This window comes from Rhipicephalus microplus, chromosome 7 (assembly GCF_043290135.1).
Source record: "Rhipicephalus microplus isolate Deutch F79 chromosome 7, USDA_Rmic, whole genome shotgun sequence".
Classification (NCBI taxonomy): Eukaryota; Metazoa; Arthropoda; class Arachnida; order Ixodida; family Ixodidae; genus Rhipicephalus; species Rhipicephalus microplus.
The window spans coordinates 79,200,422-79,225,300 of NC_134706.1; the positions used below are offsets into that span (position 1 = coordinate 79,200,422).

The following is a 24,879-nucleotide window of genomic DNA, read 5'->3' on the forward strand; positions in this document are numbered from 1 at the left end:
ACGAAGAATTACGGCTGAGCCATTTGTAATGGGTATGAAGCACTTCACGACCTACTCGTCAAGCCATTTATATAGAGTGACGCCTGGTTACACAATTCGCATTTTGTGACACCCGGTTGTTATCGTACTCTTCTACCGTGCTATGTTACAAATGCTAACGTGGTTTCTTCCTGATGCTTGCGCATGCTTTTGCACATGGGAGTTTCCAGAACAGGCATGGCTGAACGGTAAAATACAAGGCTGCCACAAAAAGGATCCAGGTTTGAACACCATTCCAATCTGGACATTTTTTATCATTTCATTTTTTTCTTTCTCATTTCATGCGACAGAAGTTACGGACACCAGCGGCAACAGCGGCGAACAACTACGGCATCGTTCTTATGATTTCGTAACAGCTTTTGCAGTAAAAAGATAAAAAAGAAGCGCTCAAGGTCATGACACACGCCGACTAATGGACGTAGCTTCTAGGTGCCTAGTCACCCTCCTGTCACGGATGAAAAGAAAAAGGGCGGACAAAGAAAAAGAAGAAAATAAAGTCATGGAGCAGGTGCAGGAAAAGAAATTGGAGGACGAAAAAGAAGTGCGTGCTTGCATGAAAGATTAGAAGGTGGGCGCGTGTGGAAGAGAAGGTTGGCCAGGACGGCGGAGAAAACGACGGATCGTCGAGGCAGCCTGGGTCTCTCCTCAGGACTGCATTGCTTCAAGAGTCGCCCGAGTTACTACTCCGGCAAGCTGCCATTATCATGCTTTTGTCGTCCAGCTGGCGGGCAGTGCAGCGAGCAGCCGGAACAGGTCAGCGTCACGCCGCCAACCTTGAACGAGCCTGGGCTTGCGGCCAGCCGTCCCCATGCCAACGCCGCACTGGCCAGAGCGGCCTGGGAGGTGCCCGGAGTTCCTGCCGGCAACCCGATTCTCACCACCCAATGGGAACGACGTCCGTGTGCCTCACCTCGTTGACATGGTGCCCTTCTACAGTAGCGGGGACGCCGATACTGACGGTCGCAGTGACGTTCAAGTGTGAGCACGATCAATAGGCACAGTAAGTGGCCAACACTGCACATACAGTTCAGTCGGTATTTACCAATAGGCTTGAGAGGAGATTAGAGACGCACGTGGGACTTGGCCATGCTAGGACTTGTTAACTCTTGTGTTTGGATAACCTAGTCGTTTCTAGATAGTTTTAGTCTTTTGTATGTACAGTCCAGCCCACATATAACGGCCCCACTTAAAACGAACAATATCCGTGTGACCGTGAAAATATAGATTAGTTCAATGGCACAAAATCGCACTTACAACGAACGTCTCCGAGCGCCGCTGATCGGTTACAGCAAACGGAGTCGGCGGTGTGCCGACTTCCCAGGAAACCACTTTCGGCCACTGATCAGGCTTCGGGGAGGTGCCCATACATTCTTATTGTTAAACGCTCACCCTGCTTCCGCGACCCTCTAGTTGCCGTTCTCCCCGACCCATGGAGGAAGAAAAGCTGTTTCCTTCCTCCGTGCCCCAACTGCTTTTTGTTACGCACCCCTCCGTCTTTTGTCCCTCCACTACTCTGAGGACCACGCATTGCCAGACGAGGCCCGTGTTTTCACACTGCCACCGATCTTTGGAAGACCGGTCGGCCATCTACCCTGTTTTTGATCCCTGGTACTGTCTTTGGCGTCGCCAGCTTGGAGTGACCAGACCATTTGGCAACATAGTCGGCCATCGACTGTATCTGATAGTCTGCGCCTAGTGCACGCGCGTACGCAACCCCACCGACTCTGATAATTTGCGATTCGTTTCGTGTTTAGGACTTGTTCTCGCTCACTTCGCACTCGGCTCAGCATGCCTTCTGCACGCGTGCGGAAGCGTGAAAACGGCTGTTAATTTGCGCGGAATGAATCGCGAAATATCAAAGTTCCTGAGGCCACGCAAACCTGCCAGTGCAACAAAATGATTTTTTTACCACAGCCGCAGATTCTTCAAACACCGCCGCGGGCACCGATCCAGGCAGCCGTGCTTTGACTTTTACACGCGCAGGCACTCTTTCATGTTTTCCTACGTGCGAGTTTCGCGGACCTTTCACGCAAGCTACCAAATTTGCCTCCTTCTCATGTGTTTTGGTTTTCAAGGTCGCCCTCCCGCCGCATCCTCCCATCTCTTCACTATTGCAACTCCTTGCCCTTCTCTCACAAATCTGCTCTCCTCTCTTGATCACAACCCCTTCGCCCGTATCTATCGCTCCGCGATGCCAGCCCCGCTGGCTCGAATTAGTTTTGTTTTCTGACTGAAAACAAGCCCAGAGCTGTACCACGCGTTCTGGAACGTGTGTCGCGTGTGCGCGTCTTGCTCCCTCTTGGTGTGCGTGTGTGGTCATGATGGCAGACGGGAGGACTAGCACACTTTTTCCTGCCACTCAACAAAACGTCAAAAGTGTGACCGCGTGGCTTGAGCGTAATCGGCACGTTAGGTGCCGCGTTGCGGAGCGCTTTCTCATAGCTGTTGACCACCTGGATGCAAACTTTGCACTTCGGGTGTCCCGGTATTCAGCTGTGGAGATGGTGAATATTTTGTGGGCGGCGGTGACGGCTACATGCGCGCCAAACTGTTTTCACGAGGCCGACTTTGTCGACGTCGGGCCCGATGCCGAGCCTGAAGCTTCCGAACAGGACCACTGCGGCGGCAATTTGTGGCAGCGCGTCGTCGACTCCGACCTGGGAGAGCGGGTGGGACATCTGTTGCGATGGTTTAATAATGGCCGACCGATGATGATGCCGACACTGCGGAACCGTGCACGGATTGGGGCATTGTGAATGAAGTACCGTAATTACTCGAATCAAACGCGCACCTTTTTTCCAGTTAAGCGAGTTCATAAATCGCATGCGCGCTAGAATCGAGCACGAACAAAAAATTTACGGTCAATCTATTGCCATCGGGAAATCCAAAATGGCCGCCCCCTACGTGCGTCGGCATGGCACGTCGGCCATTTCTGCCTATGTGTTTCCCATGTGCGGCACTTCGTACGTGTGCTGAGGAGTTCGTCATCTAGTAGTGCATTAGCATCGACGACGTGAAAGGGCTGACTCCAAAAACTCGAGTGCACCGCGATGCCACTTTTAAAAGAAAAGTCATCGCGTGTGCAGAAACGGACAGAAATCGGGCTGCATCGCAGTCGTTCGGAGTTCCCGAAACGTGCGTGCGGGACCGGCGGAAAGAAAAGCAAAATATTGTCGACAGCAAAGCTTCACGCAAAGGCTTCAGTGGACCACAGCAGGGTCAGTTTCCGCAAATTAAAGAGCTGCTCGCCGAGTATGTGCTTGAGCAGCGAGCGGCACAGCGGCCCGTGACGACAGAACTGCTCCAAGTGCGGGCTATGCAATTAGTCTTAGAAAAAAAGTCTAATGCGGAGCCAGTTTAAAGCGAGCAGGTGCTGGCTAACTAACTTTATGAAGAGGAAAGGCTTTTTCCTCCGAAGGGGAACATGCATATGCGAAAAGTTTTGCGGAGGAGTACGATGAAAAGCTTCACAGTTTTCAGAGGTTCGTCCTAAACTTGCGGCGCAACAACGACTACCTGCTTGGGCAAATCGGGAATGTCGATCAGACACCTCTTTACTTCGACATGCCTGGCACCACAACCGTCGAGAAGAAGGGGGCGAAGCAAGTTCATGTGCTGACATCGGTCCACGGTAAAACTACAGTGACGGCAATGCTCTGTTACACGTCAGATGAGCACAAGCTTCGCCCGTACCTCATATTTAAATGGAAGACGCTCACGAAAAGAGTCGTTTTTCCGAGTGGTGTGATCGTGCGGGCCAGCGAGAAAAATGGGTGCGCGTTGCAATCGATGTCTTACGTTTTTTTTTGTTTTTTTTTTTTCGCGGTGGAAATCGGGTGCGCGTTACAATCGAGGGCGCGGTAGAATCGAGTAAATACGGTACATGGCGAAAGCGATTTGAAGGAATAGGATTGTAAGAACGACAATACTTTGGAGCCAGTGCCTCATGCAGCTTATGCCACGTGCCTCGGTGAACGAGCACCCTGCCGTTTTAAGTGAACTTGAGACCGCCTTTATCGCTTCTGCTCTTCGAAACATGTGCATCACGGACTTTTTGGGGCAAAAAGACTTTGCGTGTTCACTCGCAACATTTTTTAAAAGCTGTGTTTCATTTACTACGAACTTCAAGATACAGCGAACGGATGCCGCGTCACGCTCAGGTCCGTTATAAGCGGGCTAGACTGTACTTGTTTATGACTGTGTGTGAGCAATAAAGTGTGCTTTTGTGCCACATCTTGCAGCGTTCATGTGTCAATACCGCTTGCTCAAACAAAATTTACTGGGCGAAATCCACACATTGTGACATCCCCTTCCCCTGCAGGATAGCTTTCAGCACACTCGATGGTACAAAAAGGAGCAAAAACTGGCCTGAAGTGTGGGAAAAATCCCTGTAACTGTGCTTACATTTTACGGTAAATAATTCTTTGCAGGCGATGTCATACCTGCCAAGTTCAAGGATTCTGAATCCGGGAGATTTTCACTACAGGGGGGGGGGGGGGGTGCGCTGAATTATATGACTATTTTTTTGGCCCAAACTAAACCCAAGGACAAAAAAAACATCTCAAAAAACAAAATGGGGTGGGGGGTCTTAATCGCAAGGGCCGACATCGACGTTGCGGTCTTATAGTGGCTTGGAGTGGCCAAACATGAGAGGGTAGGGTTTCCGACTAATGTAAGAGTCGAGGGTAGGGTTTCGCACTAAGATGCAAGTACAACTAGCAGAATCTTTTTCCGTCAAAATAACTCACGTATGTTTTCCTGGGACACACTTAAATGGACTGGACGGCGCAGCTCGCTGCCACAACAGCACGGGCCAAAGCTTTGCTCACTACTAGATTATTTTGACAGTAATGCCAAAATGCGTCTGGCCTTTTTTTTTTACGTATTTACAGCCTTTCTGCTGCTGCATTAGCCGTGTGCCCTCGGGACTCATAGATCGCTATTGCGTCGCCGCGACCGCAGTTTTGTTCGTAGCGGTTGCGGCAAACGGTAGTTCCTTTTTCAATCCCCGTGCGCGTGGCTGCGCACGCACTGCACCATCGTTTTGTGCCATCTACGATCGCATCTGCCGCAGTTATGTTCGCACATTTTCCGAAAAGCAGCATTGCTTTGACTGTTTGAGCGTTGGACGCATGCAGACTTTCGAGGTTCTGTCAGTTACGTCGTCGCCATACGTAATCGTGTCAAGAATGACCGCGGTTTCATCCACAGCGGTTGTCGCAACGACAATCACACGCGCTGTAGAAGACAGTGGGTGTGCCAATCGCACGCGTACTTCCGAAGCTTCGAAAACGCTGCTCTCCGCCTTCATTCGACGGCTTCCGTATTAAAGTTTGTATCACCCGCCTTGATTAGGAAAGGTGTTTGCAACATTCGAATGCAGGTCCAATAAGCATAGTGAAATCTGGCTGGGGAATTTCCAAAATTTGCATTTGCCCAGTTTCACATCAGTGAGACTCTACTGTACGCATATATAGATGAATGCCTCTTAAATTCATTTATCATAAAATAGGGTAGGTTCGAAAAGCCTGGAGTGAATTGAGCAGCTTTTTTGTCAATGCGACCAAATCACATACAGAAAATTCGATTTCCGGGAGCTTTTCATGACAACCGTACAAACGGAAAAAAAGGTCGAAATCGGGGAGTCTCCCAGCCAATCCAAGAGACTTTGCAAGTATGCAATGTGTAGTAAAAGAATAAGGTTATTTAAAGTGACAGCAAATGTAAGAGCTAAAAGACAGACAAATGCAAGTACGTCTGGCACCCACACAACCTAGCAGAAGAGATACCGTATTTACTCACGTAATTTGCACCCTCACATAATTTGCACACCCCTAATATTTTGTCAGCTTTACGAAAATATATATATATATACTTGCATATTTTGTGCTCCTCTAACTGCCCGAGCCAGCTCACCAGCGCACAGACGAACAGACTTCGGACCTGTGGATTCTTCGGACGAGCGCGCCCTGCTGATTAAGTGATTAAGTGAGTGCAGCCATGCCTCTGCCAAGCACTCCAGCATGAAGTTCTTCTACGTGTGACGATTGGTGCAATCGTTACAGGAGGAAGCAGAAGAATGCCCGCTTGCTAATACAATTTTTTTGCCACTGAAGAAGGCCTTTTCACTTATGTGCAAATGCTTAGGTCCTCCGGTATCGCTGTGTCGTGAGAACTAGTTTCTCTCAGCATTGTCGAGAAAAATTTAGAGAAAATAGGACATTCGAATGGGCTGGACAGAACCGAGGACTATGCGCTTTGGGATGACAGTGACAGCAGCTGCGAGAATGATTCTCAATCGGACCTCTCAATAAGGGATTCCGCGCGTGACCGGATCTTACTGGTTAAAGTACATGCTAATTCTGTTAAATAAACAAGTACACTTCCTTCCTGCCCCAATTTATTTTATCTTTTCAATGTATATGCTGGCGGGTTAGAACTACTGCACATTATTTCGGATGCGTTCACGAAATCCGAAATCCCCCCGTTATTTGCACAGCCCCTTCTCAAAGCTCTAAAATTGCGAAAAAAAATGCACAAATTATGCGGATAAATACAGTATCTGCTCACTAACAAGGCAAAGAAGATGTTTACCGTGATAGAGACGGTAATGATATAAATCACAATGACAATGACAACAGTGGTAACGATAAGCTACCTGAAAGTAGCCCTTGGTGCTGAGGCTCTTGAGGAAGCGCTTCCACCGAACGTCATCGCCAAGCTCGGAAAGGTCAGGTTCACCATTGACGGTTGTCTTGTCGGACCCAGCGGCCAGTATCTCCAGGCCGCAAGCCTAGCAAGGTAATCAGAGGCATTCACATTTTTAATGAGATAGAAATTACCATAATAACTCGAGCGATAGCCCGCTTATACTCAAGAAATATTTGTATGAAAATATGAGATGGGCTACCTTTTGTTGGGCAACAAGAAGAGTTGAACATGCGTTTATTAGCACTGAACTCATTCATTACCAGAATTGTAAAACTAATGGCACATTCATCTGGGTGCCATCTGACACAGATAGTAACAGCGTGGCGCCTTGTCTTGATCAGAGCCAGAGAATGCGTGTCTGGGAAGAACATGCAGCCGCTTGTCACAGCAATCGGCAGTCAGAAATGAATACATGTCACCTCGTGTTCCGTCGCAAACAGACGAGGCACAGAGTCACGTGATCAAGTCTCGGTCACGCTCCGAAGCCAAAGTGAAAGAGCCTCAGATAGTTCTCAGCTGAGAGCGTGGTGCTCGGAAAGAACCAGCCGAGCGTATTCAGAGCACTCCAACACTAACTAGCCGAGTGTGACGGGCGTTGCCAGAGCGCTCAAAAGCAACCAGTCGAATATTAACCGTCCCTCTTACTGCCGAACACCTCCTCCTGTACGGAGCTGTATTAACCGTCCCTCTTACTGTTGACAACCTCCTCCTGTACGGTGTTCAATGCGGCTGGCAGGGCCACAGATTGAGAAACCACCGAAAAGCAAGTGTTAACTGGAAATACCCTCATAATGCCACCTCATTTAAAGCTGAGCAAATGTCATGAGTAAGAGGGCATGAGGCACGTGCCGGGCGCTGGAATACGGTGCACGTGCCCGAGACCCCCAATGGTGCGCATACGCGCCACGTTCACGTATGAGATTGGACAAGACAGCTCGTGGCGGTAATGAAAAATCCCAGAGGATGAGCTGTCGTCGTGCTGTGGGGCTCCAAGCTGCGAAGATGTGGGAAACCAGCGTCGGTACCACGACGGAAGTAGCATAGCTGCCCGGTTCAGAAGAATGTCTGCATGAGAGACCCGGGAAGTGGCCAGCGAACTCGAAGGTCCTCTTGAGACAGGATGCCCGGACTCGCCGCCCCTTTACCAGCACTTCCTGGTAGACTTGCACCTATCCCACTTCGCGCCGGGAGGGTAGCAGCCCACACCAGTCAGCAGAGTGGACCCGTCAGCAAAGGAGTTCATGACGAACTAAGCCTAGCCTAGCAAGGTTGAAGACTGCGACGAAGACCGGGGCAACGGCAATGAAGACAAATGACACATTGGGTGGAAACTACCGACGATGACCGTAAGAGCTTAAGGAGAACATCAATGACAGACCCAATGAACCGTGGACACGACAAGGGCACGGAGTCAATGCAACAACAGGATGAACTGTAAGAACGCTTCGTTATCGTAACACCATTTTTGCAAGAGAAACATTACGGCTAAAGATTGAACTCAACTTGGGCTAACGTTAGTGCCAGTTTCACTGTATAGCCCATTATTGTGTGATTTCTTTTTTTGCATTTGGAGGGATTGTTCGGATTTTTGCCATTTCGTGCAGTATTAAACTAGGTTTGACATGTTACTGCTGACTCTCGTCTCTTTCCGAACTCCACCCACTGCAAATGCTCCCGAGAAAAATTCGTGACAGCAAACACGTGCCACTAACCTCAAGTACCAAATCCCTCAAAGCTCGTACTTCCCATCACTGCCATGGTGGTTGAAGCATCGCTCAAGAAGCCACAATATGCACTTGCGCAAGACTGCCCTCTAGTTATTGTTGTTTGAAACACTATGACAGAAACAGTATAGGACATATAAAAGCCAATAAGATAAAAAATGCAAACATGTTAGACAAATGGCGTTATCTTAAAGCTACAACAAACCGCATTCTTTTATCATTTCTATATCATCGCATGAACTAGAGCATGCTATTTTACGAATCCTGCATGTAACTTGTTAACACAGCCAGAGTTTAGTTAGTGCCAATGGCTCACTTATCTTCCACCCTCGCTAACTTTGCTCTTGCAGACATTATCAACGAAAGGAACGGTGCTGATGTCAGGAGTCCATTATCCTACCAAAACTAGAAAATTGTAACAAAAGTAGTGGTGGGTTATCCATCAAAGGGTGGAGAATCTCAAGATTGTACAAAGATCAGATTATGAGACTTAATCACAAACAAGGTACACATGAAGAGAAATAGTATGATTAGTAGCAAGCCTCTTTGCAAAGAAAAATATAAAGAAGGGCTTTCTGAGGGTTTTCAAGGGTGCAAAAAATGCCAGGCCTGCGCAGAAGGCGCAGCACAGTCACAGCGAAAGCTGGAAGAGTGGCCTTTCAGAGCCTTTCGAAATACTCGTTGGGTAACTACTGCAAGCACACTTGCTTGATACCCACTAGAACATTAATATTAAAATCTTTTGGGTAGTAGGCCGGCATTCGCTGTGCTAGTTTTCGTCATTCTTCTGAGAAGCGTGGTATCTGCTAAACAATTGCAAGGAATTTTGTGCCAATTGTTCATGCAGTGGCTGACGACGATGAGGAATTATTGCTGAAGTGTGTATGCCCCACAGTTAATAGAAGAACAAGAACAAGCTTTTGTAATGGGTTGAAGCATTGGTCGACCCACTCGTTACACTATTCACATTGTGCGACGACTGGTTGCCCTTTCACTGTTTTAAAACGCTTTATAAGTCTTATTAACGCGATTGCTTTCCCAACATCAAGCCTGCCTGAGGCAAGTTTGCCAACAAGTCCCAAGCACTAGTATGGCTCAGTGGTAGAACACTGGGCTCACACCTAGGTATTTTTTTATATATTGTCGCAGTGCAACGCGAACAAAAGATGACAGCAGCTTACGGCAGCGAAAAGAGCGTATTCAGGATCAGCTGTACAGCAAGATGCCTGCTTCGTTGTCGTCCCGAAAAACCACCTGACCCACTAGCTGGAATCTACAAAACATTCCTATCATCGTTCTTTTTCATATAAACACGTGTCACTTGCCCCTCCTTATAAGAGCATCGCCCCGATGCTGATGCAGACGCACAGTAATTTTTTTTAACGTGCAGTCAGTCACTCACGTACGGCCTCATAAGCACTACATGAACAAGTTCAGGCTGGTGCTGGCGACGCCTCGGGCATTGGGGACTGTCGGAGACAACCTCGTAGGTGACGTCACTTAGCTGGCGCATTGTGGTTTGCGCAATGCGCAATTTTGCGCATTGTGGTTGTGGACATCGGTAAAGACGATGCACAACTGCGCATGACCCGAGTTGTGACCTCATAACAGTTTTCGCTGTAAAAAGAGCTACTATGGGCAACAACCTCACATTTGACAGTTCAAGGAAAAGTCACTGGGTTCATTAACAAGAAAATGCTTGTTTTGACGCATAAAATAACAGGGTTAAAACAAGAAACAAAGTGCATACAGAATGCTTAGCAAGCACACAAGCAACAAAGACCACAACGCTGCTGCACAAAGCATTGAGTTATGAACCTGACCAATGCTCCTATCAGATGACTCAACCAAAGTTCTCTAGGGACCCCGAAATAGTGTTCAGATTGCTTAAAATAAAAGCTTCATATTGCTATACAAACACTCATAGTAAGTTAGAAATAAATATGTGACCATGTTGGAGTATTTACTTTTTGGTATCCATCACTTCAAACAGCGACTGTCACAACACATTTTCCGAAAACTTGACTAGTACGTCTACCATTCATTCTTTTCTCAGAAAATCCACAGCAGTGAAGCATCACTACAATTCTTAGCTGCCGGGGAATGTGACAGATGCATTGTGGCGCCATGAAGATGACAAGCTTTTCAATTTCTATATCAGTCAAAGTTAGAACAAGCAATGTTGTGCTTTGGGCAATTTTTCCTCGCTTACCAATTTGAGGCCTAGGTCGTGGGCGATGAACTCGGGAGCGTGAGGGGGTGGCATGTTCCAGCCGACACGCCGGTCGGGCGCGAAGCGCTGCTGCCGCAGCTGAGCGTAGAGGCAGCGAGTGAAGATCACCTCAGCCATCACGCGCGTCTCAGGTGGGAAGTGCCTGCAGCATTGACGAGAGAAGCGAAAAATGTGAAGACGAATAAACCCAGGTATGTAACACATTATTCGTACCTGTTCACCTTACCAAATTCATGACTCTTTCTATGATTGTAAACTCTCGGCCAAACGCCCCCTTCAGTTTTTCAAGGAGCTCTAATACGAAATCGATAGCTTGATGAAGCATCATCTGGTTGAGAAGAACTGTGAACAAGGTTACCGTACGGTAGCCAATACATCATTTTTAACGTTCTAAAACTTTTCATTTTTCTCGGCGTTATTCCATTTCGTTTGTATTTCAAAGATGATGATGATGAGTGGTTGTTAATGGCGCAAGGGCCAATTGATGGCCAAAGAGCGCCATTTCGAAAGACCAGATATGTGAACAATGATATGATGTGTGGCTGTGAAGGGGCCTTAAAAGTCCTCGCGCTAACGTGGGTAAAAACATGGAAGTAATAAAAACATGACAGTGGCGTGAGAAATGTGCACTGAACGTGGATGGCAAAATGACATGATAATAAAACCATGACAGAGATGTAGTCACCACAGCCACGACCACGGTACAGAGGTCGTGCTACGGAGAGCCTCGAAATATGGGGTGAAGCTATGAACATCGTTTAAAAACGTGAAAAGTGATTGCAGTTTAAAAAGCGGATCCCTACCGATAAGCATCCCAAGATGTAGTGGGAGCTGCTGCTGGTAGGGCAGTAAAAAGTGCTTTTTTCTTAGAGCATCTAACTCATTGCACGTGGAGAATGTGGAGAACCGTAAGTGGTTCTCCACATCTCTTACAATATAATGGATTGCCGGTATATAGAAGAAATGAATGTGTAGAGTGTGTATGTCCTGTTCTAAGCCTTGTTAGTGTTACTTCTGTGTGTCGTGATTTTGATAGTGGCGGCCAATAACCTAGTTGCGGCTTAATAGCATGGAGTTTATTATCTGTGTGTTTATCCCACGTGCTCTGCCAATACCCCCCAAGCTTTCGTTTTAGAAAAGGTTTTAAGTAAAGTGCAGGGATTGGTATAGATGCATTGGAAGTAGTGTCGTTGGCGGAAGCAGCCAGCTTGTCGGCCAAAACGTTCCCTTGTATCTAAGGTGTCCTGGAAACCAGCAGACAATGACATGCTGTTTTGATGTGTACAGTGTGCACAGAAGTAAGTAAAGTGACACCAGCACGAGGTTCTTGTGTTTTTAGGAGTTTTCAGGGCTTTGACCACGCTTAGGGAATCTGTGTATATTACCACCTTTTGTAATTTTATCTGTTTGATGTGTTTTACGATCGTCAGTATTGCGTAAGCTTCTCCTGTGAAAATGCTTGCATCAGGATGAAGAACGCCGGCCTCGGAAAAGGATTGGCCTACCGCTGCATGACATTGAAGTGTTGGACTTTGACGCATAAGTAAAGAACTCAGGGCATGTGTATTTATGTTGTAGTTCTAGGAAGTATGTATGTATGTGTGCAAGTGGTGCGTGCTTTGTGACTTCAACAAAAGAGACATCACAGTCTGTAAGCTGCCACTGCCACGGTGGCAGATGTGTTGCAGGAGCCATCAAACTGTGTTCAAGAAGAGGCACACCTGTTTCTTTGGCCAGGCCCCTTACACGGAGCGCGTAGGGCTGCCTAAACGAAGAACGGTTCTCAAACAAGCCAGAACAAGACAAACCATTAATTGTGAAATGGGAAGGATGTTTCTTGTCTGCCTTCACCTTCAAAAAGTACTTTAAAACATCTTTGCAGGCAGAGCGACCATTCATTCGAATCCACGTGCAGGCTCTCCACAGGGCTAGTTCAGAAAGCACCCGTAGAAAGACGAATGCCTAGATGGTGGACAGGGTCGAGAATCTTCAAGGCTGATGGTGTTGCCGACTGATAGATTATAGCACCGTAATCTAGGCGTGCGCGTACGAGGCTTTTATATAAATTCATTAGACATTTCATGTCACTATCCCAGTAGTGCGTGACAACACTTTCAAAATGTTCATTGTTTTTATGCACCTGTCCTTTAAATACTTGATGTGTGGGATGAAGGTTAGTTTAGTGTCTAATATGAGACCAAGAAACTTGTGCTCGGTCTTCATTTACAGAGGTTGACCATGCAGGTCAATGTCAGGGTCAGGATGGAGGCCCCTCTTTCGGCTGAACAAGACACAAGTGGTCTTTTGCGCGTTGAGTATAAAACTATTCTCATCTGCCCATTGAGATACCTCATTCACCCGGAGTTGAACCTGACGTTGGCACACTGAGACGTTGCATAATTTGAAACCAATCTGTACATCATCGACATATATGCAATAAAAAATATTACGTGGGAGAGACAGGTGCAAGGAATTCATTTTAACTATGAAAAGTGTGCAGCTCAATAACCTCCTTGTGGCCCTCCTGTTTCTTGAACAAATATTCGAGACAAGACAGTGCCAACTCAAACACCGAATGTTCGGTTGGACAAGTAGCTTTCGATGATTGACAGCATTCTACCCCGCACACCTAAATGTGACAGGTCTCGCAATATGCCAAAGCGCCATGTAGAGTCATATGCCATTTCCATATTGAGGAACACAGAAAGAAAAATTGCTTATGAACAAAAGCGTCGCGAATTCGTGCCTCGATACGGACAAGGTGGTCAGTGATGGACCGAGCCTCTCGAAACCCACACTGATATGGGTCAAGTAGGCCATTATTTTCAAGGAAGTGCATCAGGCGCCTGTTAATCATTTTTTCAAAGACCTCGCAAAGACAGCTGGTTAATGCTATTGGCCTGTAGCTGGAGACTGAGACCGGGTCCTTGCCTTGTTTTAGAATTGGGGTAACGATAGCTTCCTTCCAGGCTGAGGGTAGCTCGCTGGAAGACCATATCGCATTATACAGGGAGAGGAGAGCTTTTTGGGTTTCAATGGGCAGGTGTTTTAACATTTCATATGCCACACGGTCCGGGCCTGGGGTAGATTTATTGCAGCAGGTAAGCAAGGCTTGTAGCTTGGCGAAACAGAAAGGTTTATTGTATGCCTCATGTATTGTGGGTTTGCACTCTAATCTGTTTTCCTATTGTGTTTTGTATCTTCGGAACGCTTCTCTATAGTGTGATGAGCTGGAGACATGCTCGAAGTGCGCTCCGAGAGTGTTTGCCTGGTCTTACAAACTCTACCCTTGTGTGTTCACTAATGGAAGTGAATGTGCTTTTTGTCCTGCCACCTTACCAACCATGTTTCAGACTCTCGACTCATCTGTGTATGAGTTAATGCCTGATAAAAATTTGTGCCAACTCTGCCTTCTCGCCTGTCGGCGTGTCCTCCTTGCTTGCGACTTGACGTTCTTAAAGTTTACAAAATTCTCAGCTGTGGGCAAGTCTCTAAGCAACTTCCATGCCTTGTTTTGTTTTTTTTTCAAGCATCAGGGCACTCATTATTCTTCCATGGGACTCGTCGTTTGCTTGACGGTCCACATGTTTTGGGAATACATTTCGTTGCTGCATCAACCAAGAAAGCTGTAAAGTAGCACACAGCATCCTCTATGCTCAACGCCGCCATGTCAGTCAAAGGTAATAGAGTCATTTTTTGAAACATTTCCCAATCGGCTTTGTCGGTGAGCCATTTGGGAACTTGCACAGGACATGTATTTGTTATTGATGTGCTGACAATGATAGGAAAATGGTCACTACCATATGGATTATTAATGACTTCCAATTTAAGTAAAGGCAGGAGTGATGGGAATGTTATGCTGAGGTCTATTGTTGAGAACGTATTGTTAGCGATGTTGTAATATGTTGGCTCTTTTCGATTCAGCTGGCATGCACCGGAGGGAAAAAAAGGAACTGTTCAATCAGGCGACCTCGAGCATCGCAGCGAGAGTCACCCCATAGATTGCTATGTGCAGTGAAATCTCCAAGGAGAATATAAGGTTCTGGAAGTTCGTCTATGAGGGACTCGAATTCATGCTTTCCAAGACGGTGTTGTGGAGGTATGTAGAGAGAGCAGATGGTGACGAACTTATTCAAAAAAACTGCTCGAACAGCCACCGCCTCAAGGAATGTTTGTAATGGTAGGTGTATGCATGCAATCCTTTGATTGACTATAATGGCAGCACCACCGGATGGCACAATGGCATCATTCCGGTCCTTCCGAAAAGTAACGTAATGACGTAAAAAGTTGGTGTGTTTAGGTTTCAGGTGTCTCTCTCTCTTGTACGCACAGAACCTTAGGTGTGTGTTTGTGTAAAAGTTCCTGGATACCGTAAAAACCCGCGTATAGCCCGGGGTTTTTTTCTAAAATTTAGGGTGCAAAATTTCAGCCCCGTACTATATGCGGATCCCAAAAAAGTTTCGGCCCGAATTCAGTTTTGGTTTCGGCATTGGTTGGTGCTATCATCATTATCAGGTGTCTGCGCACTTCTACGTTAGGTGGCGTGGTAGCGTGAGCGGCATTAGTCCTAGAGACCTACAGGTACAGGCATGCATAAGGCGAGCAACAGTGGCCATTGCAATCACTTGGCGCACATCACGACGGCCACGATTTTACGTGATTTTAAGCCATGTCGGGACCGCGCAGGCAGTACTCGGCTGCCTTTAACAGGAAAGTTATTTCTGCTGCCGAAACCATCGGCAACTGTGCCGCGGAGCGGCAGTTCGGCGTGAATGAGCGGAGCATTCGCGGTTGGCGGAAGCAGAAGGAAGCCCTTTTTGCATGCTGCGGCAAGAGAAAAAGTTTCCGGGGACCGAAAAATGGAGCATTTCCAGACGTGGAACGAGAACTGACGGACTTTGTTCGGGAGCAACGAGCTGCACAACCTGCTGTGCACATCGAGCTACTGCAGGCAAAGGCAGGCAAAAGCTCCATCTCAAACGCGCTTGATGGCACGGAGGATGAGGTGCTGTGGGAGGACATTTCGAACAAGGGAGATTCGGAAGACAGTGTGTCAGACAAAGACAATGACTAATCGTGCGCGCGCGTGCGTGCGCATGCAAGTGTGTAAATAAATGCATTTTTTCTGTTTTCCTCGAACAATATTCGCGTGAATATGTTTTTTCTCGCGTTTGCTATCACCGAGTTACACCTCGAACTATACGCGGGTCCGAACTATACGCGGGTTTTTACGGTACCTTCGAGGTGGCGGCATTACAGCCAGTACCTGATCGCATCCTCTTCGTGTTACGCGCCGGTGCTGCTTTCCCTGCTCGTCGAGGTCGACCGCTGGTTTTCCCTGACCCTTCGGTGTCGCCTATCGTCAAGCGAGACCGTCATCGCTGAAAGTTTCAACTGCCCACTCATGCACACATAGACTGTCGCTGTGCTATATCTACGTACCGCAGCAAGCTACGCTGTTCACCTGACGCCACTACTGGACACGTGTCTGCAGCTACGTTTATAAAACAGCGCACTTCACTCAGGCGGAAATCGGTGGTGGTGGCGGCATTACAGCCAGTAGCTGATCGCATCCTCTCCGTGTTACAGGTTAGAACTTTACTGTCTTTACTTCTACGATTGTTTTTGATGCTGTCCCGCTGCCACCACTGCCACCACTATTGTACCAGTGCATTAAACTAGTGTACCGTGTACTGGAGCCGTGTACTAGAGTGTACCGAATTAGCGCTACTGCACTGTCACCATGACGAAAGAATACGTAAGACTTCAGAATTTCAAGGAAGACTTCAAAACAGAATTTCGATCGTTTAAAGAAGCTATGGAAAGAAACATGCGCACAGAGGAACGCAAATTTCAGGGGGAGCTGGAGGAAATGAAGAAAAGCATGGAATTCCTCAGTAAGAGCTTTGAGGAATCCAACCGTCTGGTTTCAACCGCTGTAAATGAAAACAAAGCTTTAATAAAACAGAACGAGGAACTTCACCAGAGAGTAAACCTGCTTGAGAAGAATCTTGGTGAATGCCAAGCAAACCTGGTCAAAGACGAACAATATTCAAGAAACAGGAATTAGGAAATCAAGGGCGTGTTCCAAAGTCCCAATGAAAGCATTCCTGATGTCCTGAAGAAGTTAGGTGATGCTGTTGGCGAAGCTATCACAAGTGCTGATATAGAAGTGTGCCACAGAGTAAACACCAGAGACAAAAAGAACACTAACATCATCGTACAATTTCAAAGGCGGAGCAAGCGCGACCAAGTGCTAGAAAAAGCTTGAAAGAAACGATTAACAAATAATCATCTTGGTCTGACATCATCAGAAGAATCCCCGGAAGACCTACCAATTTACATTAATGAGCACCTCTGCCCACATCTCAAGAAACTCTTGGGAAAGATGACTGCGCGCAGGCGTGAATGCGGGTGGAAATACGCATGGTCCAAAAACGGATCCATTTACGCTCGTCGAACTGACACATCACCTGCTCTGCTAGTTCAGCGCGAAAGCGATCTTGACAAGATCACCGCGTAAAATCCCGTGACATTCTAGCCATCTCTGCTGCGTCCAAACAATGGCAAACGGTGCAATTTTCCCAGCGCACGTTGCGCAAAGTACAGCAGAGATAGAAACCAGTAAATCGGTTGAACTTCTGCATATTAACGCTAGATCAATCAGATCAAAAAGTGATGACATAATTACATTTATCTATTTTTGTAATACGACATTCAATGTACTTATGTTCACCGAAACATGGTACGATGATGACACTGAGCATCTTGTGATGCCCGGGTACAACCACTTCTTCCTAAATCGTAAAGAAAGTAGAGGAGGTGGTGTGGCCTTGCAAACTAATTTTTCTGGATTTCAGTTGATTGATGACTACACTGTTGCCACGGAAGACTACGAAATTTTGTACGTTAGGAAAGACTCCCAAATGTTTAAGGTTATTTATCGACCACCACATGTTAGCATACGCGGGTTTCTCGGTTTTTTCGACAAACTGCTTTCGTTTGCGAGCAACAATGCATATACCCTAACTATAGGTGGTGATTTGAATGTTGATGCATTAAGAGATTCAGTGCCTGCTGTTGACTTGTTAATCACACACACTGCAATGTAATGGTTTTCGCAATAAAACCACTACGCCAACCCGTGTTGCCACTACATCCACATCTTTGCTTGACCTGTTCATCACAAACACAGTTGCTGAAAACGTAATTTCCCGTGTTATAATCTCCGATTTGAGCGATCATCTGCCTATCATGCTAATACTTGAACAGCAATCAACGCCTAAAAACGAAATAAAATGAAAACATACCGAGACATATCAACACGTACCTTTGAAGATTTTAGGGAAAGACTTTTGCTCATTAATTGGAGTGAGATAACGGCCCTTACAGATGTGAATAATGCATACGATAAGTTTCTACACATATTTGAACAGTGTTATTACGCTTCTTTCCCAGGTAAAGCATACCACGTGTGCAAGAGAGCTCGCAAACCGCGGGTCACTCGCGACTTGCTAAAATTAATCAACGTGAAAAACAGGATGTTTGAGGCTTTCCTTGAGACACGCAACAGCGAAACGCTGCAGGAATTTAAATGTTTCAGAAACAAATTGAACAAAGCCATTTCGAAAGCAAAGGAAAAATATTTTAGAACAATTTTCGACAATAACTGTCTACGAAAGAGTGACGTAGTCTGAAAAAAATAAATAATCTCTTGAATAGAAAGCCAGTATCAGACGCCGTTGATTGTATGGTGGTTGATAATGTGTTACTAAGCGGGGAAACACTCGCGAATAGTTTCAGTGACTTTTTTGTCCAGATAGGAAACACGGATACTTTCCCGGTAACTTCTGTAGATGTTCCACGGTTATCACGGTCTTTCTTTTTTCAGCCTACTTCTGTTTCTGAGGTGATTACTCTTTTTTCCGGCCTTCGGAACAATCGTAGCCCCGATGCAGACGAATTAGTAATTAAACCAGTTAAGTACGTACTAGATTTGATCGCTCCTGTCATCGCACACATACTTAACAAAGCTATCTCATGTGGCATTTTTCCAAGTAGCATGCGAGTTGCTTGAGTGACAGTAATTCATAAAGGCGGCGACAAAAATAGTTTCTCCAACTACCGTCCAGTCTCAATATTGCCAGTTTTTTCGAAAGGCCTTGAGAAAGTTATTGATACCCGCATCGAGAGCTTTAGTAGAAGATTTAATTTCTTAACTACCTATCGATTCGAATTTAGAAAAAATCTTTCCTCAGAGGACGCACTCTTGCTTCAAAAAGAGCTCATATTAGAAAACATAGAAAACAAAACATTCACAGTAGGACTATACCTCGATTTTAGCAAAGCCTTCGATCGTGTCAATCATGATATTCTCTTACAGAAAATGAAATGCTATGGATTTCGGGGAGTTGAATCACAACTTCTTCGCTCCTACTTAGACGAAAGACTTCAATTTACCGAAATAGGCACTCTCAGATCACGTCTCAGGCGTATCTCTTGTGGAGTATTACAAGGCAGTATTTTAGGGCCAATGCTTTTCCTGTTTTACATTAATGATGTTATACAATTAAACACCACTTGTCAGTTCATCATTTACGCCGATGATTGCGCTGTCTTTTTTAAAGGCCAGGAATTATGTAGCATTCAAGCTGAAGAAAGTATGTCCTGTTCGAAGCTGAATGACTGGTGCAAGGCGAACAGCCTTGTATTGAATGAAGCCAAAACTAAGTGCATTATATATCGTGCTCGCGGCACGCTAGCTGTAGTACCTGAGGAGCTTGTCCTAGGTCCGTTCACTGTTCGCATTGAAAAATGCGTTAAAATACTTTCCATCATCTTCAACGAGCACATGTCATGGAATGACCAGGTAACGCGGTTACGCTGAAATTGGCTAAGTCTGTAGGACTAATTAGCCATCATTGACACATACTACCAGCTAAAATAAAGAGATTACTTTACGATGCGCTCTTTAATTCCCACCTATGTTACTGCTTCCTGGTATGGGGTAAAACTACAGCCTTTAATATGTCAAAACCGAGCGTGTTACAAAAGAAAATGGTTCGACTTATTTCAAATGCTCCCTTTCTAAAACACACCGCCCCTCTTTTCAAACAGTATCAAATTGTGAAAATATCAGATCTATATACTTACAAATTGCTGTGCTGCTACAAAAAGGTAGCACTCGGGAAATCGGACACACTTCTTAAACTCGTGACCCTTACACAAAACGCAATTTCTTATCATGTCCGATATCAACCGCCTTGGCACGTACCATTCTCACGCACACACTATGGAACACAACGCACCCAACACATCGTCCCAACAACATTAAACTATTTCGAAACGCAAGGAACAGATGTTTTATTCCGCACAAAAAAGAAATTAGAAGTATGTTCACATAACAAACTTGCCTTTTCCAATATTGGAGTATACACGTGTTTCGCAAGTTATTTGTGTTTTCCTTTTTCCTTCATTATTCATATGATGTATGTATGTATATATATATATATATGTATATATATATATATGAATCATATGCGCATGCATATCAGTACATAACTGCACATTGTACGTTTAAATGTACTTGAAGTGCCTAATATATTTTTTCCATTTTTTGTTCTTACTTGAACGTTCTTACTTGAACGCTAATTGGTCATTTTTTAAATCAAGCTTAGTTCTCTCTGTGGGTTTTGCGTACCTTTTGTGCCTCATTGTTTTTTATGTTTATTTTCCGTGTTCTGTCATAAACGTGGTGTGTGTTGTTACCGCGTCCTCTCTCAGTCCGTTTCTCCTCACACGACACGCAAAACAAGCGTTGACGAGCCTTAGCCCTGATAAAGAATAAATTTTCATTACAGTGTCATTTTAATGAGTGGTGCTGTGTGTACAGAAGTGTTGCGTTAGGTTACAGGGCCTTTTGGGGGCCCTGTCATTCAAGGTTTTTCTTTTCTGACGCGCTCCAAGGAGTTGCGCCTATCCTTCGACGTCTGAGGCACCGGAGGAGCGGGACTTGTATCCATCACCTCTTGTGAGGTGGTGGATGGGGCCTGCTCGGCAGGCACATTCACAGAACTTTCGGAACTAACTGCGCTTGCAGTGGTCCGAGGTCTGGCAGACACAAGGGTCTGCCAACCCTGTTTGTCTGATGGCGGAGCAGTACAGGCTGCTCCAGCCGGGGGCGCTGGTGGCACTGCCACGGGCACACTCTGTGTTGACATTCGCGGGTGCCAAAACGTATGGCGCGGCGCCCCGGCGCGTCACATCGGCGAAGGAGGGAAAAGACTAGTTGTGTAGAGTGAACTGTTGACGTGCTTCTTGGAATGACAGATTAAATTTGGCCTTAATTTATACTATTTGTTTCCCTTTTTTCCATGTGGGCATGATCTCGAGTAGGCAGCGTGATCTCCTTCACAGTTCGAACAATGAGTTGTTTCTGAGGTGCAGTTGTCGGATATGTGTTGCATGAATGCACACTTTGCGCAAGTGGCGCGCCCTCTGCAACTCTGCGATCCAAGCCCAAAACGTTGACACTTGAAACGTCGACGAGGATTGGGAATGTATGGTCTTACGTGGAGCTTACAATAGCCGGTTTCAATTGATGCTGGTAAGTCACTGGTTCCGAAGGTAATTATTACGTGTTTTGTGGGGGTCTGTTTGTTGTCACGCTTGATTATTATTCTCTGTACCTTCACAACGTTTTGGTCTTGCCATCCTTCTAACAGTTCGCTTTCACTCAGATTGATAAGATCATCATCGGAAATTACCCCATGGACTGTGTTACAGACCTGTATGGGCCCACTGAAACAGGAGTGTCCCCAAATGTTACAATTTTGGATAGTTTGTCATATTGAGTTTTGTCGCGAACCTCCAGAAGGAGATTGCCACTTCCTATCTTTGTTCCTTTATAACCTGGGCCTATTGCTTCGGTGAGAGTTTTCGACACGAGAAAAGGTGAAATTGCACGTGCTGTCTTATTTTCGTTCTCACTATGAATAACATGGTATTTTGGGAAGCTTGGTTTAGGTGTATTGAGCATGAATGTGTCTTCGGTACGCCACCTTTTCAGGGAGCGATCAAGAAGGGGGGGGGGGGGGAGCATTTGCCAAAAATAAACTATAAAATTCAGCAGTGGTGCCAGCCGCCCACCACCGGGCCCAACCAGGGGACATGGCAGGAGATGCTAAGCAAGTCCTGTCGACACCAGCTGTACAGCGCTGCTATAACCTTATATGGAATAGCCAAGACTGGGCATCCACACAAGGTTAACCCTTGCCGCCAAGAAATTTGGAAGTAAACGGAAGAGAGTAGAAGACATGATAGATAGAAAGTGAGAGATAAAGACCAAGATGTAGGGAGAGTGAGATAGGAAAAGGCGACTGCCGATTTCCCCTGGGTGGGTCAGCCCAGGGGTGCCATCTACGTGAAGCCGGGGCCAAAGGGGTGTGTTGCCTCTGCTGGGGGGCCTTAAAGGTCCAATCACCCGGTGTAGACTCAACCCCCAGGACCCCCTTTTCCCCGGACACGGCAAGCCAGGCACGGCTAGGCGTGGGAGAGAGTCGGAACTCCCCCGTTAGCTCGGGTCCGTGGTGTCGCTACGCACCAAACGCCTACTTACGCAGACGCGGGGTTTGTTTGTATTTCAGATTTCAAATATGCACTAATGAACAAGCGAGTGCCCCCCCTTCCTTTAAGGAGTCTACACTCCTTTAAGAAGCTTTTCATCCCGTATTAGCAGATATTATTACAACACAACAATCTAATTGTTATATGCAATCAACACTGCCAACATCCACACTCTAAAGTAAAAGGGCGTACCTGGCGAGTCCTCTACAATGCAACAATCACCATCTAGTAGCTTGCTTGCATTTCCTTTCTCTAAAACTGCACTGACACTTTCCCGTCAAGAATGCCATGTATGGCCCACATTGCGTGCTACTATTAGCAAACTGGCAGTACTGAGAGTGCAGCATTAAGCTTGCGCCATTTAGCTTGGGGTCATGTAGTGTGAAGGGCATAGGTAGGCGAACTCAGTCATCAGTCGACTTTCTAAGACTCAGATCAAGCGGTGAGTCTGAGCCCGACTGAGGAACATTTCAGTGAGTCTAAGTCCGAGATAGTTCTCTATAAGAAATGTATTTCTTGAGCGAGTCTGAGTGACAGACAGACAGACGGACAGGCAGATAGACAGACGGACAGGCAGATAGACAGACAGACAAACAAGAAACTTTACTAAAGACCTGAGGAGCCAGCCAGTGCAGTCCTACTGAGGACCCCTGGCTTACTGTTGGCTAATCACATGTTGGAGCCGGAAGGCCATGCCACTCCACTCTCTCCCGTACCCTCTAGACTGCATTGGACTGGTCTTCGAGTTTTGGAGCTCGTGATAGCTTGTGAGTTTCAATTATTTTTGCCGATCTATGGTGGAGAGACACGGCTAGTCCAACTGCTGTTAATGCAGCTTTTACCCCGTATTCTTCACACCTTTTGCACGCCCTGTACTTGTTGTCAGCAATAAACTCACACAATGCAAAGGAAGGCACACACAGCATAGACGACGGTTACTGTTGCATCAAAAACACACCACAAGCATGTCCTTTCTTTTAGGAGTACACTATAAGTACGCTCTTTGAATGTAAGGGATGTCACTCTTGCAGCTACACTGTTGTATTAAGCATGAGATGGCATTATTAATTTAAAACCTTTAAAAAGGAGTTCATATTGTCTGAATTTGAAAGCAAACGTGCCATTTTCGGTATGTTTGTTGATTTTAGTATGGCCTTCGACAATATTCAGCATTCCACGTTGTTTGAAAAGTTACAATGCTATGGAATTCGTGGTCATGCACTAACCTAATAAAAAGTTAAATTAATTATTGCAAACAAGCGGTTGAAATAGATAGAAGATTCTCAGAGCTGAAACCTATCACTAAGGGTGCACCTCAGGGAAGCATCCTTGGACCCCTTTTTTTATAGCCTACATAAATGATTTAACGTGTATTTATCCAGATGCTAAATACGTCTTATATGCCAATGATGTCAGCATGTTTGTTTCAGTTGAAAATAGCATCGCGCTTGAGAAAAAAATGCACCAGTTTCTCTTGAAACTAAATCTCTGGTCATGCTGTAATAATTCAAACATAAACACTAGTAAAACAAAGGGTGTACTATTCCGACCTAAAGGTAAGCCTGTTAATGAAAACACACATCTCAAGTATGGCGATACTTATATTGAGCTAGTAAATAGTAGAAAAACTTTTAGAGTTACATTTTCAAGTAATATGCTTTGGAACGAACACATTAACAGTGTGCTGGGTCAGTTATCTCGTGTAGTGGGTATGGTGTACAGTGGCAAAACTGTTCTACCATACAAGGCATAGTAGAACAAAACAAAACTCTTACTTTATAAATCACTTTGCTATTCACATGTTACCTATTGTTTCTTGGTATGGGTGACTACAACTTACACGAACTTGCGAAAACTGTAGCTGATGCATAAGAAGTATATTAGAAACATTTTTTAACTTGTCGTATGATGCTCACACAAGCGAATTGTTTCAACAGGCTGGAACATTACCCGTACATCGTCTCTACAATTTTAAGTTAGCATTGGCGATCAGGCGTGTATTGAAAGACAGTCGACATTTTTTTGTAAGACCTCTCAAAACTACAGCCAAATACATTGTTTGAAACATGAAATAAAGAAACATGGAAAATAAAAACTTCGAGAACAAACTACTCCGCTGATAAGTTATCCTACATAGTTCCTACGTTACTTAATGAATATGTGAAAGCTGGCATAGATTTCTTACACTGTACACAGACTCAATTGCCCGATATACACATGTTTAGTTTTTAAGATTTCTTTGCAGTTGCTGTATTATCATCGTTACTATTTTTATTTTTGGAATTCGGACTTAACTTTTTTTTTATATTTTTCGTTTATTTTTATTTATTCATTTATTTATTTGTTGTTGTTGAGTTCACATTGCTGACTGTTTTCCACTGCTGTCATGCTAAAAGGTAGCTGTGGGTCTTTGTCAAGCTGCCTCTTTCGGAAAACAGCATTTACCTGCAGCTGTCCATCAAACTATTGAAGAAAAACAAAACATTATTATTATTATTATTATTATTATTATTATTATTATTATTATTATTATTATTATTATATCAA

The 24,879-nt window shown here is 45.5% G+C and overlaps 1 protein-coding gene across 1 annotated transcript in view; it reads right to left on the reverse strand.

The window, feature by feature from the left end:
• Nucleotides 1-24,879, reverse strand: part of ecd (ecdysoneless cell cycle regulator) — a 57,790-nt gene that overhangs the window by 23,889 nt on the left and 9,022 nt on the right. The window contains exons 6-7 of the mRNA XM_037431611.2: nt 10,687-10,849; nt 6,698-6,832 (exon numbers count right to left, since the gene is read on the reverse strand). Coding sequence (XP_037287508.1) covers nt 6,698-6,832; nt 10,687-10,849 — 298 coding nt within the window. The remainder of the gene's footprint in view (nt 1-6,697; nt 6,833-10,686; nt 10,850-24,879) is intronic.